General features: G+C 36.5%; 1 protein-coding gene across 1 annotated transcript in view; it reads right to left on the bottom strand.

Annotated features, from left to right (window-relative positions):
• The window catches only part of Cubn (Cubilin), a 2223842-nt gene that overhangs the window by 417253 nt on the left and 1784348 nt on the right, over nt 1-22241 (bottom strand). Inside the window, exons 58-59 of the mRNA XM_090396294.1 lie at nt 11180-11368; nt 1634-1760 (exon numbers count right to left, since the gene is read on the bottom strand). Of these exons, the coding sequence (XP_090252420.1) occupies nt 1634-1760; nt 11180-11368 (316 nt within the window). The remainder of the gene's footprint in view (nt 1-1633; nt 1761-11179; nt 11369-22241) is intronic.

Raw genomic sequence — 22241 nt, 5'->3', positions numbered from 1 at the left:
CATCAGTTTAGTGTTTCATGAGAAGTTATGGTAACTGGTATTCCACCCACTGATACTACATTTAGATTTTCTGAGTATTGCTGTCATGACGATGATTCAACAAGGATGCAGTTTTTTAACTTTAGGGAGATCTTGCCAATCCTCTTAAACCCTTTTAAATAATGAAGGGTGTCATTTTCCCATGGATTTTCACAGGTTGCATGGATGATGAGAAAAACTGGTACATTTCTACTGATGTCATGTCTTTTGTTTCTTACTTTCTTGCTTCTTACTTTCGTTATCAAATGATGTATCAAAGGTATCAGTATCCAGGAGATCTTGTGAGAGCCCTTAAAAAATATGAGTAGGAAGAATTCATGGAGAGGCCAAAGTAGTGCAAGTCTATCATGATCCTTTTATCTGAAGAGGAACCAATATACAATAGTAAAGGAATAGAATTTTGGAATTGTTGAGGAAAAAATATATCAGGTAATATGTAATAGAGGGAACATGTGAATTGATATGTTTGGATTTGGTTCTTGCATCAGAGAAGCTGATCATAACTGAGATGTTAATCATGCCTCCATCAGTGAAAGTTACCATGCAGTCTGGATTTGGAGGCTCAATAAATATGCAGATGTTTCAAAGAGAAAGCAAAAAATTGTTGAAACTCTTAAGAAGATTAGATATGATAGTCCAATAAAATGAGCTACACTTGTTGCAGTAGATCAAGCTGTAATTGTTGCTCTGCAACAGGAAACTTTGTAACATCATACACTCTGTGCTTCTTCCCTATCACCAGACTTCCAACTGATTTCTTGAACAAGGATGCTGATAACCGGATTGAAGATGAGTCATTCCAGTCATTCAAAAAGACCATGCACTGCATGAGAGTTATCAACAACATTGCAGAAAGAGTCATGGCCTTAGATGAATACAAGAAACTGCACACCAATGATGAAGACCAGAAACAGTTTCTTTTAATGGTTGTGAGTGACTATAGGAAGAAGTATCCATACCGTAAGAAAGCTACACTGCTGAAATGACATCAACAAAACCAGTAAATTTAAGAATTGGTAAACCTTATATTACTCTTTGAATGATAAACTTTCTTTTTGTGATTTCTTCTATAGCTGAAGTTGATTTCATTTGCAAAAATAAATGTTAAAAATTAATTAAATAAAAAATATCACATTTGGCACTAAAATAAATTGTTAAAATACAAATTGTAAATTACGTAATTTTATTGGGAATGATATTAAAAATTAACCATCACTATCCCTAAAACTCTAAATCATGTCAAATTTTCACTTTATTTTCTTATTAATGTGAAACCAACAATCAGGTACCTCATATGAAATTGAAAACATTGAAAAATTGAAAACTTTGCTATTTCTAAGAGGCACACTAATACTCATAACCATTAGGAACAAATCTTTATTCTGTTTCAAGGAATCAGCAGTGTTTCATTATTATTGAGAGCTAAACAAAGACTTAGCTCCCTTGCTAGAAAAGAAAATTTCTTGTATATGGATAATGTTGGTCTGTTACATTTTTATAACATAAATTATGTTCAAGTAAGATACCAAAATAAAGGAGATAAAGGTAAACCTATATATCACTTTAGATACACTGAATACCATTTTAGACTTACTTTAGTTCGACCACTCTGTTTTGTTCTATGATAATGGTCCATAAGCAGTTCATATTACCTAGATAAATATCTGGATGAGTGGGTGTCTGAAATATTCCAGATGAATCAGTTAGTTCACCTCCACATTCTGAAATAATACACCAAGAAATAATTACCTATTTTAAACATAACAACTGTGATTATGAAACATTTATGCTTGTAGCTTCATTTGATTTCAATATTTAACAAAAAAAAAAGGTATTAAGTAAGTTCTATAAAGATCTTTAATTATCAAGTGGTGTGACTAGGGGCTCATTAGATAATAAGGTTTCATTGTATTAATAATTATATGTAGTGCCCATTATATACTGTTACACAGTTACACATACATTTACATTCACTTTCATGCAGATTGCAATTACACTATTGCTTTTAAAATGTTAAATAAATTTATCTTATTTCTAACTAAATCTCTTAAATTCTGTCCTTGCATTTTATTTGTTTTTTTTCAATTATGCTACATTAGTTGCAATAAGAAGCCTTTAAAAATATAACAATTAAATTGTCAGGATAGAAAGCTATTGGCATTAATTCACATTCAATTGAAGGTGAGTTAGACAATCTCATACAGATGGTAGCAGATTTTTTACTCCTGGAAACTCTGGTTTTTCATCCTGCATACAGACATCTAGGCCTTTAGGATATACACAATTTACAGACAAAAAATACTAGTGGTGGTGATGAATGGTAGATGACAATGGTGTAGATGGTGGAGATGGAGAGCTGTAGAGTAGGTGTCCACCCTTGACGAGTATTTGGACTCCTTGGAGGTGTCACGAAATAATAATAATAATTTTCTTCATACAAAAAAAAAAAAAAATCCAGGGATAGGTTGACATTAATATTTAAATGAAATATTGGTTCAGCTGGTTCTGGTTCTTGAAATGACTTTTTTCCTCATTGGAAAATAGTAAAATCAGATAAAATTTATTTTTATGGCAAATAGTGAAAATAAGATACAAAAAGTTCCTCTAGAAGAAGAAGAAGAAAAAAACCAATAATGGCTATATTCTGTAGTGCCAAGTTTGGCACTACAGAAGTTATTACTAGAATACACAGGCACCGTGTATTCTAGTAATATTACTTCTAGAATACATATTTGTAGAATACATCCAGGCTGGGTGTATTCTACATCTGGCCTGGTCTCAAGGACATAACCCAACGTGTGCGTGAAGCAGAATACTCCATAGGTATTAAATTCAAAATACCGCCATCTACAATGTTTACAAACCACCATCACAATCCTGGCCTGACTGGTGACCTCACCCTGCTATCTATGTTGGTGGCTTCAACTCTCATTACACTTATTCGTCTAACAACCAAGATGGTGATAATCTAGTTCCTGTATTTGATCTACAATGCCAAGCAAGAAGGCACTCTTAACTCAGCTAGATAGACCAGAACCTACACCCCATATCTGTGCATAATCTCTAAAGTCTCTGTAGACCACCCTCTGCCAACAACCAGAACCATCCTCAACAGATTCCCTAACAGAGAATTTTCTTACACCTTGTCTTACACCAGCAATTCTCAACAGGTGTGACGCGAGAGGTCTTCAGGTGTGCTGCGAGATTTGTGAAACTGTATTGTTTTTACTTACTCAAAATGTCAAAAATATAGTTTATATTTTTTGGAGCAAAAAGGATGAATAATTACTATTATTAATATCCTTTGTGTGTAAATCAATCAAAATTATGTCTATTTTTTGCCAGATGGGCAAAAAAAAATAAAAGAATATATTTTTTGTGTGCCGCAGAATTTTAATAATTAGTCTAGGTGTGCCATATTATGAAAAAGGTTGAAAATCACTGTGCAACACTAAGAGAAACAGGCACATCAATTGCAATCATCAGTGGAACACCCTAGATGGAACCTCCGCAAATCCAACTAGAATGTATTGAGCAAATCGTTACAGCAATACCACCACCCCTAATTGCTATCCCAGATTTGTTAACCATGCTACCGGCCAGGAAGTATATATACGTCCACATTTCCATGGATGCAAAGTGCATATTAAAATTGTAATACCATTGATATTACATTGAAATTTATGATGGATATGAAGCCTTTGAGGATGCGTATTTGATCTTTAATGGCCAGTAAGGTGGTTAAACTAATCAAAACTATAGCCAAAGCCTCTATTCCTAGACACTACAGAAAACAATACATCCCATGCTGGAGTAGAGAAACTAAGGAACTTTTAGCAAATATGAAGAAACTGAAGACCCAACTATTGCTAAGGAATCTCAACCATCGATGAACTTGACTTCACCAAATCTTGCTGGAAAAGCTGGCCACTTCTGAGAAAATTGGGGGGGGGGCATAATCAACAACATACAAACCACCAGAGATAATTCCTGATCAAATGGCTAATCATTTACTAAAAACATTCAAGATACATCCTAGCTCTAGCAGGAAAATAACTGCTGTGCAATCTTCAATTAGAAAAAATCTGAAGATGGGCCCTGAGCTTTCTGAACTTGTATGCCCAGTATCTTTGGAAGAGGTATAGGAAGCTTTAATACTCACCAAGAATGGCAAGGCTGCAGGAGTGGATGGTATCCTCCCCGAGTTTCTAAAACATCTCGGCCACCGAGGTCAAACATGGCCGGCAGCCCTTTTCTCAAAAATTATAACTGGAAAACTACCAAAACTGTGGCAGGAAGCCAAAATAATTGCTGTGTCCAAACCAGGGAAAGATTCAAATAATGTCAAAACATCTATGACCTACCTCCATACTTTGCTCCACCTTTAAGCTCTTTGAAAGAATTCTCCTTAAAAGAATTTCACCATTCATTGAAAGAGCACTCCAGATTGAACAAGCTAGCTTCAGGCTGGGAAGAAGTCAATGTGACCAGGTCCTGGCCCTGACAACACAGAATAAATCAAGATTCCAGAATAACCTTAAATCCAGAGTCACTTTTATAGGTATCCACCTAAAGATAAGCAATATTATAAAGTGAAAAAAACTTTCCAGCTTTCTGAATCCATTCTCTCCAACAGAAAGCTCAAGGTTCATATTGATGGAAAAAAGAGCAGGCCCAGATTCCTCCACAATGGTTTTCCACAGGGCTCTGTGTTAGCCCCTTTACTCTTTAACATCTACATGTCCAACTTACCACATACCAGCTCAAGCAAATATATGTACACCGATGACCTAACGATTGTACACAATCCACCTCCTTTGCCAATCTGGAAACAACTTTGAACATCCTGGAAGAGCACTTCAAGCAGTGGTATCTGAAACCAAATCCAACAAAAACTTTGTCTGCAGCATTCCGCCTGAACAATGCAAAGGCAAATTGATACCTCAACCTCTCTTTCTGTGGCAAGATGATAGAACATGAGTCTCACCAGAAATACCTTGGGGTAGAGCCTGGAGAGAAGCCTAACCTATAAAAGGCACATTACTACCTGTCCAACAAAATTAAAATGAGAAATAATGTAATTTCAAGACTTGAACAAACAACCTGGGGTTGTGGTGCAGAAGTCATAAGGTCGTCTGCAGTAGTCCTCGCATTCTCTGCAGCAGAATACTGTGCCCCATCTGGGAAAGAAGTGTGCACACTCACATTATAGACACCCAGCTAAACTCTATCATGCTTTTTCTTTGGGGGAGGGGGGGGCAAGGGGCCCTCGTCCCCTCATAGAAAAAGGGAAAAAAACACTAGAAAATTTTCAAAAAATCTTTTCCTAATTAAAATTCATTTTTTTATTTATGTTGTATCATATCTTCTATTTCTATACTACTCATGAATTAGCAATCATTGCAGATGATCAGTCATAGGTCGTATGTGATGTGTAGTGTGCATTCTCAAATCGTCTACTCAACTTGGGCCCACCCTCAAGATTCAATCCTGAGTGCACTACTGCTGAGAGCACCCCTTTCCCCTGGTTGCCTGTCCTATCTAACATTGTTCCACCAAATATACAGAGAAGACAAGCCTCAATTAAAGAATATAATAAAGTAATGAGCAATCCACTCCTGCTCCTGCACCAGACTCTCATAAATTCACCTAGTCTTTGCCTAAAATCAAGAAAACCTTTCTGGTCCATGGACGAACTATCTTCAGCTGCCTTACCATCAACACCTGACATGTGGAGAGAAAACACTGGCCAAACAATCTTCCAACAAATGGCTTCCTGATTGAAGATCCCTATGCTCCACAGCCTGGTCTTGCTCTTCCTAGGAAGATTTGGTCATCTCTTAAGAGGATTAGAACTAACCAGGGCAGATGTTGCTACTTACTACATAAATGAAGACTGTCAGACCACTCTTATTGTGTCTGTTCCCCTATGTCCCAGACGATCACTCATATTGTGAATGACTGCCCAAGGCACCAATTTCATGGTGGTGGCCTCCAGGACATCCATGAGGTGACGGATGAGTTCCTGGATTGGCTTTCTGGACTGGACATTAACCTGTAACTGCTTTGTATTCCTTTACCATAAGAATAAATAAATAATAAATAAATAACAGGCACTGCAACTAAAGACAGTTGAGGATAACATAATTCACAAGCCTGACTTAATCTCTAACAGGAACTATGTGACAAAAAATAAGGGAGTAGGCTCTTTCAGAATTCAGTTGATTTCAAATTGTATGTTTAAATTACTGATATTTTGAAGTCATATAAATGAATAAATTACTGTAATTGTACAGCTACACAACTAACCATCAGACCACGCAAGCACTATTGTATACAAATTTGATTACCTAGTTTCTGCGATGAATGAAACCCTGGAGAGGTTCTAGAAATAATGACAAATACCATATACTATGGAATGCTAAACATGACAAGAAACTGAAAGAATGTAAATTCCTTCAATCTCTTGAGGGAATTAACCATTCAGAAGCACTGTTATCATTTGTGGATAAGTGGATAACAGATGATGTATTAGAGGCATTTCATTGGTGAATGATATCATTTTATCAGATTAATATGGAAGAAATTTATTAACAAGTAGAGACTAGAGTTGGGGGAGGGGAACAAACCCTGCAAGATGTATAGAGTTTGGTAAGCAATGAAGTAAGAAATAGAAGGCTTACATGGAATGTGATAGTTGAGTAGAACAATTTCCTAAATGGGGTGGAAGGCAAGAGTGTAAACAATTATAGTATAGTATGACAGCGATCACTGATTGATTAAGATCTTTAACAATTATTCACTTACTTCATGAAAACTAGTCAATGATAATAATATAAAATACAGTGGCGCCTCGTAGTTCGTATTTAATTCGTTCCAGAAACCCGTTCGAAGTCCGAATCAAGATTTTATATAAGAAATAATGGAAAGCGAAATAATCCATTCCCATATCCAAAAAATTTCAATAATTTTTTTTTTGTTTTATCTATTTTAGGTTTTTTAATGTTAATAACTTAGAAAAAATTAAACAAAATAATCTTATATTTATTTTATTAATTTTAATTATTACAACATAAAAATAACAGTGAAAATATTTTTTTAATATAAAAATCACAAAGACGAAAATAATGCCCCCGTTGTTAAGCGACTTCTTTCTGCTTCTTAGCTGGAGTTGAGAATGCTGTTCTCTTTTTTCTGCAGAGAAGAATCTATCTAATGTTTGGCGCTGGCGATCTTCTTTGATATTTTAAAAATAACCCATCACGTTGTCATCGAATAAGTTGATATTCTTGATCACTACTGTCTTATTAAGGTGCCATTTTTCCACAATAGCTTGTGTTCTAACCCAAACAGAGAACAATTCTTGAAGGTCAGCATTGGAAATGCATCCTTTGGCATTCTTCTCTTCCATAACAATTTCTTTTTCCATTTCTTTTTGTTGTTGATCGTGAAGATGTTGAGTTCTTCTGTGCAGAGTTCGATTTTATGATCATCTATTAACTCCTCTACATCCTCATCACTCGCCTCTAATCCCATAGCTTTACCAAAAGACACAATTTCATTTACAACAGAATCTTCACAGCTTACTACTTCACTGACTGAAATACAATCTGGGCAGAGTTTTTTCCAAGCGGAAATCATTGTTTTAATAGAAATTTCTTTCCATGCCTTATCGACGATCCTTAAGCAGTGAAGAATGTTGTAATGCTCTTTCCAAAATTCTTTAAGAGTCAGTTCTGTGGCATTGGTTATTTCAAAGCACTTTTGAAACATAGCCCTAATATACAGTTTTTTGAAGTTTGAAATCACTTGCTGGTCCATGGGTTGTATGATAGAAGTGGTGTTACACCTGATATCTTAAGAATGTAGAATTCTCAGCTATCATGGTGTAACATGAAGAATAAATAAATTAAAAACCCTGCATAAAAGATAATAGATGAATTAATTAAAAGAAAAAGAAATATTTTTGCATCCAATAAAATATATAAAATATAAAGGTGTTTGTTAAACTAACTAACAAAAAAAAGAAAGAAATTATTAATGTTGTGATATGCTATAAGAGAGAAAATTTAACTAAATAAGACAGAAAAGGATTAGTCATAAGAGATGGTATGTGAGAGGCTAGAGATTAAAATATTAAGTAAATTCATAGAGAAATTTTGGAAAGGGGATTAAGTTAGAGGCTAGCAAAAGAAAAACAACAGACTATCGCTCAGGGCCGATTCCCGGATTAAGACATCGTACGGGCTCGCTGACCAAAGGACGTTTGGCAGAAAAACGCCACCCTAATTGATCGGTGAAGTAAAATCAAGTAGGGGCGGAGAAAAGAAGTTATAGAAGTTGCTGTTAGGAGAGCAAGTGTAAAAGGGTTGAAACCCTCCCCCCCCCACACACAGGACTTTTGGAGGCTTTTAGACCTTTTTGGCATTTGGTTTTTGGTTCTGTTCCAGGAGAGTTCTTCACGAGCTCCTTCGTATGGGTTTCACGGTGTTTTTCTGAGTGGCGAGATTGGAGTTATATCTCCGTCGTCACAACATGGAAACAAAAGTGAGTGGAATTTCGGTTCTGTATTTCCTATGTAAGAAGCGAAGAATGCCATATAGTCGAGGAAAAGAAAGCATATTCTTTGTGTTTCAACTTCAGAGACAACCACGAAAAAGGGAAAGCTGTAACGAAATCGATATCCACGTAGCGAGTTGCACAGCCGTTATTTAGACAATTCAAAGTGTGTCTTGAATAATGAAAGGTAAAGACCGCGTAGGCATAGTTCAATTCAAAAGGGAACATAGGAGAAGCAGATTATCGGAGATGTTATACCAGGATACTTCAATCAGAAAAGGATAGAAGCCCATATGGAAAACTCAGGAAAGAAAGGTACTGTAAATTATATCTCGTGTTAACTAAGATTTGTCTGTATTAGTTATCATTATTCTAATACTAAACTGTTGAAGTGACCAAGAAAGCAATACTAGGACTTTAGTATCTGACAGAATATATTGAAAGTAAGCTGGCTAGTGTTAATGTTATATGAGTAATTAAGTCTCCTGAGAATTTTGCATGTCTATTATATTGTATAAGAAAGTTTAAATGTCATAGTTATGTGTTAGTGCAGTAAATGGTTTATTTACTGCACTAAGTTTGGATAGTTAAATAGTGTGAATTAATCTTATATGTCCATGTCATATGAAGTTATGTGTTGAATGTGTATGGCGGCATGATCGTAATACACATTATAGGATCATAGCTTAATTATTTATGATAAGCTAATGTCAGTTTGTAAATATTTAGTATAGCATTGAATTGAGTAATAACTAAAATTTGAATTGTACCATGTTAAGGAATTTAATAAACCTTTTGTCCAATGATAAAACAGTTGTCTGAAATTGCTGTCCAATGCACCACTTGAAAAATTACAAGCCTAATCACGCAGGAAATTAATGTGTTAAGAAACGAGATAAAGTGTCACGACTGCAACATAGTTACACTTTCTGACATATTTTAGTTCTTTCTCCTTGTTTTTGCATATAATATCTTAAACTAAATGTCTCAAAAGGTGCAGCATAATACAAATATTAGGGATACTAAGGGGAGAAATAACTTAGATATTAGTAAAAATTTTGGTGATATGTCGAGCATAGATAATAGTAGAACATAGATAAGTGGAAATTATTAGATAGAATAAAAAAATCATAAATTGGGACACAACAGTGGCATTGGGCACAAAAACTTTATCTCGATGAAACTGAATTCACCAACTAAATCCTCTAAATTTGGGGGATGAGTAGGGGCATTGTCCATCACTAGAAGAGCTTTAAATGGTAATTTTTTTCAGTAAGATAAGCTTTTACAGTGTGAGCAAATTCTTGATAAATCCACTCAGTGAAAAACTCTCTGGTAACCCATGCTTTCGTGTTGGCCCTCCACATAACACCGAATTTGCTCTTATGACATTGTTCTTTTTAAAAACACGTGGATTTTCAGAATGGTAAACAATCAAAGGCTTTATCTTACAGTCTCCACTAGCATAACCACAAAGCAGCAAAGTAATTCTATCTTTCATAGGTTTATATCCTGGTACCGTCTTTTCTTCTTTTGTGATATATCTACTTTTGGGCATTTTTTTTTCCAAAAAAGACCTGTTTCATTGCAATTAAAAACCTGTTGAGATACAAATCCCTCACTATCCACGTATTCCTTAAAGGTTTTTACAAATTTGTCCACTTCTACATCGGCACTCGCAGCCTCTCTGTGAATGACAACACTATGGATCCCAGTTTGTTTTTTGAATTTATCGAACCAGCCTCTTCTTCCTTCAAACTCCCTATTTTCAGTACTGGTCTCAGGTGCGCATTTCTTAAGTTCACTATGCAGATATTTGACTTTCTCACAAATAATTTTCTCAGTAATAACGTCACCACATAATCACTTTTTGTTATCCACACTAAAAGGAGTTTTTCCATCTCTTCAATAATGTGATCTCCTGGAGGCCAATGTTGTCACACCTTTAGCCACATTTGCTGCTTTTATTGGTTCCTTATTCTTAAGAATGCTACTTATCATTGACTTTGACATTTTAAACATTGTCGCCAGATCCGTCAAACGTGTACCGCTTGTGTGTTTCGTGATTATTTCTTTTTTTTTATCTAAATTTTCGATACTCCAACTTTTCTTTTAGGTATTGTTCTTTCTACATTGTTGGATGCCATGGGCAATAAAAAAAATGCCAAAAACAGATAAAAATTCTCTGCACAAACATATCGCGCAATGACTAGGCTGTGTAAAGTAAGGGACAAAGAAAAGAGGAACGAGACAGACACACACTGCGCAGGCACGATGAGGTGAGTGAGGGAAATTAGTGGGGAAGAAGCATGCCCAATGGCTTGCCGAAACTGTCTAATGCTATATGACTATGAGTTCCTGGACTGTAGTTTGAACGAAGAAACGCTGTTCGAACTGTAAATCAAATTTCTTGCGTTCTCAAAGGTTTGAACTCTGGAACATTCGAAGTTAGAAGTGTTTGAACTACGAGGCACCACTGTACTAGTTAACAGTACATTCATGAAGTACAGAAATATATCTTGCAAAATCTTTCCTTTAAGGGATATAAAATATTATGAAACAAGAATAATTAATTTCTTACCTGATTTCCTGTAAGTAGCTCTAAATCCTTTATAATTCAATGAATAATCAGATATAAACACTACAAGCATATAAGTTTCAGAAGAAAATGGTCCTGGTGCATTTGTCCCACAGTACTTCCCCAAAGAAGGTGAAGAAACACTGTTACCATTGTAAATAGTGACTGAATCATAATGACAATCTGATTCACCTAAATAATAACAAAATAACAAAAAAAATTGCTAATATAATAAATAATAAAGTCGTTATTATAGCCACAAAAGTTTAATATCATAAATATGAGAGCATATATGAAAATGCAAATTTTAAGAAAATAAAACCTAAACTCTTAACCTATAAAGGGTCGCTGATGTTGAGAAAGAAGTAGCGGTGCGTAAAGAGGACTCCAGTTTCGGAAAAGTTTTCTAAAATAATTAACAGCATATAAGTGTGAATTCATGATAAGAGTTACTATAAAGGTTGTGCTCTTGTAGTGTTGTTAGTGTGATTGATATTTTGTTTAAGTTTATTTAAAAATGTGTTGATATTAGAGCTTAGTTTGGTAACCAGCAAAGGAAAGATGACGGCGGCTTTGTCCATGCAGGAATTTAACTTCAACTTCAGTCGTTTCATCAAATGTGAGGTGTGATATATGTACTTGTTTGATTACACAGATAAATTTTGGATATTTAAGGCAGATAGAAGGAGGGTGTGTGTGTGTGTGTGTGAAGTGTAAGCTGAATGAGGACTTGATGAGTGCTAATATATTGATGACTGAAAGTGTTAGTAGCGATAATGCAACGAGGAGGAGGAGTGCTCATCTGATAGAGAAGGACAATATAAAAGAGCAGTGAAAAAAATGTTAAAAACGTTTTGAAAAAAGAAAACGAGTGATCTGAGTAACTTAATCGATGGTATGAAAGACAAAAGTGACATGAATGTGGTGGAAGGCAACGAAATTGAGAGAATGAATGAAAGTGAAAGTGTGGCGCATGGTTCGAAATCTCGAAAATTAAAAAGAATGAATGAGAGCCAAAGTGTGATAAAGGGTTCAAAAGTTCAAAAGAATGAATAACAGCGAATATTTGACACACGATTCAAAAGAGGAGTTGTTAGGATGAGGCAAGAGATGAAGTGGATATGGAATGAAGTTAAGAAAATTTGAGATATGTATGGGAGAGTGAAAATGATGAAAACAAATAATGTTGATATAAAAGAGGTAACAAAAGATCAGCGAGTGGTGTTGTATGGTGATTCAATTATTAAAGGTGTGTTAGAAGAGAGGATGCACAAGGTATGTTTTACTGGAGGTACAATGAGGAGAGTGATTGAGGCATAAGAATGAGAAGTAACTGAGCAAAAGAGTTGGTTGTTGTTGTTGTAACAGGTATAAATGATTTGACTGTGAACAAAAAGAACACATCAGAGGTTTGCTTAGATGGATAAAAGAAAGTAGTGTGATAGGAAAGGTAGTAAGCGTGATGCTCAGGTATGACAGTGGTGAGATAAGGGATGCAGAGAGCAAGGATTATGAATGATAAATGATATGTTAGCGGAAATGTGAGAGGAGAAAGGAGTGCAGTTTGTTAATGTGTGGAATGAGTCTGAAGGATGAAGTGAACTGTACAAGAGTGTGAACTGCATTTGAGAGGTTTTGGTGTGAATCGTTTGGAGAGACTGCTGCTACTAAAAGGTAGAGAAGTGAGTGCAGAGAACGAATCTGATCGAGTGGAAAGTGATGTGAAAGAGTGGGAGAGTAAGACAGCGGAGATTGAAGAGATGGTTATGAAGGAAGGAGGGAGCAGCAGGAGTATAGAGAAGGAGAGAACGGTTGAGCAAGATAGAGGAAACGGAAAGGCTCAGGGTGGACAGTGGAACACAGTATGAAAACGGTGAATGCTCCAAGATAATGTCAATGCATGTGTAGACAGTAACAGAAGGGAATGACACGGATTAAGAGAAAATAGTTAGATTTGAAGATGATTCTAAGATGAATAAGGAGAAAGGGAAATGACTTGACTTGAGCATTGAGAAATCACATCGAATGAGTAATATCAGTGGAACTAGCTATAGATCCAGGAATGAGCTGCTGTGTTTGCATACAAATGCCAGAAGTATAATAAACAAGACAAATGAAGTGGTTACATTAATTGAGTCTGTTTATCCAAATATTGTTGGAATAAGAGAGACATGGTTGGATGACATCCTGACAGGAACAGAGAGAGAAGGGTATGATGTGTTTATTATTATTATTATTATTTCCAAGGCCTCATGGAGTCAAAGACTCATTTGGGAGGTCCTTTTATGACACACACATCTCATAATACCGTGTCTTAAACACACTCAAACTCCTTGCAGTCACCACACTCTCAGGCAAGGCATTCCAATCATTCACAACTCTGCATGAAAAAAACCCTGCCTCTCGCTCCCCTACTCACACCCTCTTTATACAGTTTCCAGGGATGACCTCTGGTTATCCCACTATTCTCTGTAGAACTTCTCCACCATTGATCTTATAACAACCCCTTTCCAACTTTTAGGTCTCTATCATATCTCCCCTCTTGCTTCTCTCCACCAGACTCTGCAAATTACATCTTCTCAAACTTTCCTCATACTCAACATTCCAGAGGGCAGAAACTACCTTAGTCAGTCGCCTTTGGACCCTTTCCAACATCTCTTCATCCTTCTGAAAAGCCAGTGACCAAATCTGGGCACAATAGTCCATGTTTGGGTTAATCAAAGCCTTATACAATGGAACAAGAATCTCCCTACTTCTACACGTCAGTGTCCTCCGCATCATTCCCAGAAGTCTTTGTGTAGTCTTCACAATTTTGGCGATGTGTCCCATAAATTTTAGATCCTTATCCACTATCACCCCCCCAAAATCTCTTATTTCCTCTAGCTACAACAATATATTCTCTCCAAGCATAAATTCTGCATCAATTCTTTGTTTTCCATATTTTAAAACCTTACATTTTGCAACATTAAACTCACATCTTCATTTGCTTACCCAATCACTCAATTTATTCAAGTCTTCTTGCAAGGCCATAACATCTTCACTACTCTTTATGGTTCGTCCAAACTTTGCATCACCTGCAAACAACTGAATATCTCCATCCAAATCTTTGCCAATATCATCAATATACAAGTTAAATAGTAATGGTCCTAAAACAGATCCCTGAGACACTCCACTAGTGACTTTCCTTTTCCTGGATATCGCACCCCCATACACAACTTGTTGATACTTATCAGATAGCCAGTCTCCAATCCAATGCACTAATCTAATATCCAACCCCATCTGCTCTAGTTGGACTGTCAACTTATCATGAGGTACTCTATCAAAAGCCTTTGTGAAATCCAAGTATATTACTGTGTATCCTTCTACACAGTAATATACTTTTACACATCCCTGTGTAAAACATGACCTCCGTTTAGCAAATCCATGCTGTCCATCAAAGATTATACCATTCTTGTCAACCCAACTCTGGATCCTAGTTCTCAAAAGCTTCTCCAACAACTTAACCACAACACCTGACACAGAGATAGGCCTATAGTTTGATGCTTGAGTTCGATTGCCTCCTTTATGAAGTTTCACAATCTTGCCCTCCTTCCACTCTTTAGGAATTTGACCAAGTGCAAGACTCGTACTAAAAAAATATGTCAAGGCAGGTGTCAACTCTCTGGCACATTCCTTCAGAATATGCAGTGATATATTATCAAGTCCGAAAGCCTTATTTACATCTAGTATACTCAACTCCCCAAAGACCTCTTGCTCACTTACCATCATCAACTGCTCTGAATCTCTCCAAGAAGTCACATTCACAAGACTGAAAGATCTTTATGAACTGCTCATTAAGTATCTCCACCACACATTCTGCAACAGCTGTCTTTATACCATTTCCTCCAATCAATGTCATCCTTCCATAATCATTCTTTCTTTTGCTGGCTACATATCGAAAGAACTCCCAAGGATTCTTTTTGGCTTCGTTAGCTAACTGCTGTTCATACTTCTCTTTAGCTACTCTCACCAACCAAGTCACCTTCCTTGCCTGGTCTTTGTAGACGTCATGAAATTGGTTACTTCCACTTCTCTTATGCTGCCTCCACAATGCCCTTTTTCTCTGTATCGAATGCTTAATCTCTTTATTCATCCATCTCACACCTACCTTATTTAACCTTCTCACCCTTGGAATACATTTAGACATTGCATGTACTAAATAGTTTTTGAAAATTCCCCAAGCTGCATTCATCACTTTTCCAGCTAACTCCTCATTCCATGCTACACCCGCAAGCTGTCTCCTGAGCTCTTCATAATCACTCCCGTGTAGTTCCACATATACCCTTTTTTCACAGGGGTCCTTGCATTGCTGGCAACCACCCAGGTAATCACCTCATGGTCACTTTCACCTATTGGTGGATGATTTGACACCTCATTTATAATTACATCCTCTGATGAGATGACCAAATCCAAGATCTTTAATCCTCGTGTGCCCTCTGTTACATACTGTCTGAGGTAGTTATCCCTCAAAAACTCAAGAAACTCATTTTCTTTACTTCCAGTTGCTATCTCTTCATTCCTGTCTATATTGCCATAATTAAAATCACCCATAATGATCACCCTTTTCTTATTTGCTTGGCTTATTTGACTATACATTTCACTATCACCGCCACCCACATTACCAGGTCTATAACAACATCCCACCAAGTATTTGATTCTATTCACCTCTATCTCACACCATACTGCCTCAAAACCACTGGCCCTATTTCCCTCTTGCATCTCTACCTTGTATGGACATAACTCTTTCTCTATCATCAATAGCATTCCCCCCTCCTTTTTTACCCCTTCTATCCTCATGAAACATATCATACTCTTCCATCTCTATTCCTGTCAGGATGTCATCCTCGTTTAACCATGTCTCACTTATTCCAACAATCTTTGGGTGAACAGATGCAATTAGTGCAACCATTTCATCTGCCAAAAATCGGTTAATGAGGACAGAAAGCTTACCCTTTCTATCCTCATGAAACCAAAAATTGGTTTCATGACGATAGAAAGAGTAAGAAGGGAGGGGAGTGCTATTGATGATAAAGAAAGAGTTATGTCCATACAAAGAAGAGAAGCAAGAGGGAAATAGTGCGACTAATTTTTAGGCAGTATGGTGTGAGATAGAGATGAAGAGAATGAAATAATTGGTTGGATGTTGTTATAGACCTGATAATGTGGATGGTACTGGCCATGAAATGTATAATCAAATTAGCCATGCAAATAAGAAAAGGGTGATCATTATGGGCAATTTTAATTATTGCAATATACACTGGGTTGATGAAATACCAACTGGAAGTAAAGAAAATGATTTTCTTGAGTTTTGGAAAGACAACTTCCTCACGCAGTATGTAACAGAGACACATGAGGATTGAGGGTTTTGGATTTGATCATCTCATCAGAGGATGTAATTATAAATGATGTGCCCAATCACCTTCCAAATGGGGAGAGTGACCATGACGTGATTACCTGGGTGGTTGCCAGCAGTGAGATGACTACTGTGAGAAAAGGATATATTTGCAACCAAAAGGGGGGGGGATTATGAAGAGCTCAGGAGACAGCTTTCAGGTGTAGCATAAAATGAGGAGCTAGCTGGAAAAGAGAAGTTGAGCTAACTTGATGTTAATATGGATTGGGACGTGATATATTATCAAGTTGACATCTGCCTTGACATATTTTTTAATATGAATCGAGCACTGGGTTTTTGTTTTGTGATGATATGAAATACAGGAATTTCACAAAACTAATTTAGTGTCTTAATAAATAACTAACTTTAGTATCAATCATTCTACTGGTGAAAACACCAGCAATACCATTGCATTATCTCCTTTTCCTACAGATGTTCACACAGCAAAAAATAGTAAATATTGAGTTGTTTGCTGATGAGCAAACCTGGGCAGAGCAATAGTTAAATAAAGATGATGTAGATATCTTGCAGGATTCAAGTGGAAAGGCAGCATGAGTAAAAACAAGAGAAAAATGGCTCTTGATTAATGCTGCAAATTTATGCATTTTGGGATGAAAAGATTACCAGCTATATACTACTAATTGCACTTAGAAACAAGAAATCAATGAGAGGAATCTTGAGGGGGAGGGGTAACTGCGAGTTAAAGTTCAAAGGTCATACTGCAAAGGTGGCTAAAAAGTTCTAAGGGTTACCCAGTTACTAAAGAATATGCTGGCAAGAAGAGAAAGGAAAATGTTTATATCTCTTTATAAGGTTGATAATGTCCCATCTGGACTATTTGATGATAAAAGGGAGAGGAGGAGGATGCAGTGGCAAAAGACCACGATGGTGGCAGATTTATAGAATGCTTTTCAAGTGGATAGGTTGAAGAGTTGTGGGTTATAAAAATTAGTTCATTGGCTATAAAGGGTAGAAACATACAAGTTACTTAAAGTTTTTTAAAAGATTGATATTATAAGAGGAAATTTTTCTGTAAATGACTGGTGAGAAGAGCTGGGTATCATCCAGTGGCAGCCTGTGAAGCTTTCAGTGGGGATGCTGCCTATACAAAATAAATAATATAAACAATTTAATAATAAATAAATCTACAGATTTATTTATTATTAAATTGGTTACTAATTAGGAAAAAAAGAATTTTTTAAAAATTATTTTGTATAGGCAGCACCCCCACTTAAAGCTCCACAGGCTGCTACTGGTATCATCCCTGAAAAATGAGCAAGAATGAGGTCAGGAGTGTGAGGACTATATATACAGGGTGTCCCAAAATTCATGCAAGATTTAAATTTAGCGCCATTTGTGCGGTAAAGTGTTGCCAACAAGAAAAAAAGACAGCGTGACAGCTGACAGTTCAGGGTTATTAAAAATGACCACACACAGCGAAGAGTTCGTTGAATAGATTATGGAACAACAACAAGTGGATGCTTATTTTTCAAACAAAATCATCTTCATCGATGAGGCTCATTTTCATCTTGATGGCTTCGTTAATTGACAAAATTGTCGCATTTGGGGTTCAGAAAATCCACGAGTCATTAGTGAGAAACAAATGCATCCCCAACGTGTCACTGTTTGGTGCGGATTTTGGGTTGGAGGCATCATCGGTCCATTCTTCTTCGAAAATGCGGCTGGTAAGGCAATAACAGTTAATGGTGCTCACTATCGCGACATGATAATCCAGTTTTTTGTGCCTAAATTGCAAGATATGGATGTGGATGACATGTGGTTTCAACAAGACGGTGTCACATACCTTACAGCCCAAGAAACAATTCAATTACTGCATGAGTCATTTCCTGGTCGTGTAATTTCCCGTTTTGGTGATCAGAATTGGCAGTCCAGATCATGTGACTTAACGCTATTGGACTTTTTTCTTTGGAGTTTTTTTACATCTAAGGTTTATGCCAACAAGCCCACGACCACCCACACCTTGATGGAGGAAATTGAGCACTGTATCAACGAAATTCAGCCCCATTTATGCAAAACGGTCATGGAAAATTTCGACAAAAGAGTGCGTATGTGCCAGAAAAGCCGTGGAGGCCATTTACCCGATATGCTATTCCATGCATAACCCTATAATGTATACTTTATGAATCAATAAGAAATTACAATTTTTAATTAAAAACCTGTGTTTTTTATCAAAATTACTTCTTGCGTGAATTTTGGGACACCCTGTATATATATATATATATATATTTTTTTTTTATTTATTATTTTTTTTTAAATTTTTTTTTATTTAATTTATTTTTTGCTTGGAGAGTAATGAATGAGTGTAATGAGTTGCCAGAGTCACTTGTGAATACTTTGTTGCTGAATAAGCTCAAAGAAAAGTATGACAGTTTTTGTAAATGTTGTTTAGTGCTTGATGAAATGTGTAGCATCACCCTCGATGAGTCTAAGAATTACATGAAGAATTCTTAGTAATAATAATAATAACTAGCTTTATATCCATCTCCATTTGCTGCAATTTATATAACATACTACCATGTAGAATCTCATCAAATAGCTTTTTTTGCAAAGACCAGAAACATCATCATGTAGCCATTTCCTTCAACCAACTCTGTCACACTATTAAAAAGATTCCTGGTGAGTCATATTGCTCCAAGAATTCCATGATTAGAATTCCATGTGGTATCCTGTCAAATGCCTTTGCCAGGTCCAGCAGTATCACTGTAAACCCACTACCCTTATCCAGTTCAGCCGTCACCGTGTTATAAAACTTGAGCAAGTTACAGAGGCATAATCTACCCTTCACAAAGCCATGCTGTCCCCCGTACAGTATCTCATTTTCATCAATCCATTTCTGTATTTTTCCTTTGACTACTTTCTCCAAGACCTTGACAACTTTAGCCACTTCAAGCAAGACCCATGCCGGTATACCATCTAATCCCACAGAGGTATTCACATTAAGGTTCTGTAATAGACTATTCACCTCCACTTCATTCATCACAATTCCAGTATAAACTAATGTTTCCTTCATTTTTTCAATGTCGCCACCTGGATGATATACTTTTGCAAAGTGCTCGCTCAGTAACTCCACTATATCGACTGATTCAGTGACCTCCTTACCATCGTCATTCCTTAAAATCATTTTGCCGTGTACAGTTTTTTCCCTTGCTTGTAGCATATTGAAAGAACTGTTTGTGATTCTCTTTAGCTTGCATAGCTAGTTTCCTTTCATAATCCACTTTTGCTTTTTTTTTACCACAATTGTTACCCTTCTGGCCTGCATTTTATACTGTTCGTGTGCCTGCAGGTCACCTCTTTCTTTAAATTCCCTCCACAGTTGTTTCTTTTTTTGCAGCTCAGGCTTCATGGTGTTATTCATCCATTTAACCCCTACTCAAAAATACAGGACAAAAAGCTGTCCCAAATAGTTTTCTTGGGACAACGGGATGCATTAGCCAAAAACAGGATGATTTCGTATTTTATGGAACGTCTGGGATCCCTAAGGAGGGAAGAAGATATCCGTTGCTTTGGCCCCTTTGTCAAATGCAGTTACAACTATACCATGTAGCACGGCTGAGTGTGAATGAGGATTTAGTGCTATGAACATTAGAAAGTTAATTACAAAGTTGCACACAAAACTCTTAATGAAAAACGTTTCTGCTGTGTATGCTCATCAAGCTTAATGGACCAACACTTTCCACATGGAATGCACTTCCTTACGTCTGCTGGATGATTAAAATTATTCCAATGAAAACAATTAAAGAATTACATAATGGCATGGTTTAATTTTGCATAATAATAATAATGATAATAATATTTTTTTTTTATGTATGACTCTGTCTGAGTTCTGGGGTTAACTATGTGTTTAGGGTAATCCTTCGCCCACTGTTATTTTTTGTTATTCTCTGTTAGTCTGACAGATTATCCCACCCAGTTGGGTGGGGCCTTAACCACACAATCTCTTTTATCTCGTAGGGTGTACCAAAAGCCTTCTTCTCCTCTCAGAACCACGCTCACCACTCTGTCATATAGGTGTCGCAATAATAATAATAATAATAATAAAAATAACAATAATAATAATAATAATGCATTTTGTGCTCTTGATTTTTGTTTCTAAGGTCCTGGCACTATTTCTTTTTGGACTACACCCCTGATTGCAGGTATCTCCATGGAGTCAGTAGACTCATCGAAGGAGACCCAAACTATCAAAACAATATCTACATACCTCTCTTGAATTCATTTACAGATGAAGAACTCCCAACTGAGTCACGCAATGCATTCCACTCAATCGCCATCCTCCAAGCAAAAAATCAATTTCTCACACCCTTGTTAACCACACTTTTCCTTAATTTCCAGGGTTGACCTCTTGTTCTTCCATCACTATCACACAGCTGAAATATTTCCCCTGCATCAATCTTATAAAAACCTTTTAGTAATTTAAATGTTTCTATCATATTCCCCTCTTCTCCACCTATCCAACAACCTCTGCAATTCACAAGCTCTCAATCTATCAATGAAGGGAGCATTTGTTACATCACTCACCAACTTAGTAACTCTCCTCTGAATCCTCTCCACAACCTCCTCATCTCCAAGGAATTTAGGTGACCAGACTTAAGCACAGTAATCCAAATGTGGAAGTATCACCACCTTATAAAGGGGAATAATAATCTCTTTATCTCTGGATGTTAGTGTGTTCTTCAATAACCAAGTAACCCTATGTGCAATAATGAATACCTTAGTAATATGCTCTCCGAACTTCATCTACCTATCCACCAACACCCCCAAGTCCCTAGCCTCATCAATCTCTTGGAGTACCACTCCATCAATGTAGTACACAGTTGGTAATGTTTCAATCCCAAAATGCATAAGTTTACACTTTTTCACATATAACTGACATCCATTACCTTTTGCCCATTTTGCTAGCTTATTTAAATCATCCTGCAAACTCTCAACATCAGCTCGATTTTTTATTGTGCTAACCAACTGTGCATCATCAGCAAACAACTGAATATCTCCCTGCAAGCCATTTTCTACATCATTTATGTACATATTAAACAATAACGGCCAAAGCAAAGAGCCCTGAACCACACCACTAGTCACCTGCCTCATCCTACACTCTGCTCCTCCACACACTACTTTCTGGTATCTCTTCATGAGCCATTCTCTTATCCATATCACCAGTTTAGTATCCATCGATATCTGCTCTAATTTGCGCATCAGTATTCCATGGGATATTCTGTCAAAAGCCTTAGCAAAATCCAAAAGTATCACTGTGCAGCCATTTCCCTTGTCCAACTCAGATGTCATTCTGTTATAAAAAGTTAATAAATTGTTAAGGCAGGATTGACCTTTAAGAAAACTATATTGGCCCCTAGATTGTAGTGCAGCCTGTTTCTTTGTGTATATGTGTATACTCCAGATGATGACCTTAATATGACGATCGAAAACATCGAGTGTTTATTTTGTTTTATATTAAACAAAAGCTTTTATTCTAATACGGTAGTTGTTTCCATAATTTTTATGATGTAAACTGGTGAAAAGATTTTATAGGATAGAAGTTGGTAAGAATTTTCTTTATGTTGCAAGATGAAGAGGACAAGGGATCCCGACAAATTGGCTGTAGGTGTGATGTGT

This window comes from Typopeltis vanoorti, chromosome 8 (genome assembly GCF_054136105.1).
Source record: "Typopeltis vanoorti isolate ZY-2024b chromosome 8, IOZ_Tvanoo_1.0, whole genome shotgun sequence".
In the NCBI taxonomy this organism is placed as follows: domain Eukaryota; kingdom Metazoa; phylum Arthropoda; class Arachnida; order Uropygi; family Thelyphonidae; genus Typopeltis; species Typopeltis vanoorti.
The sequence above is the reverse complement of the archived record's forward strand: the minus strand, read 5'-3'. Positions and strand labels throughout refer to the sequence as shown.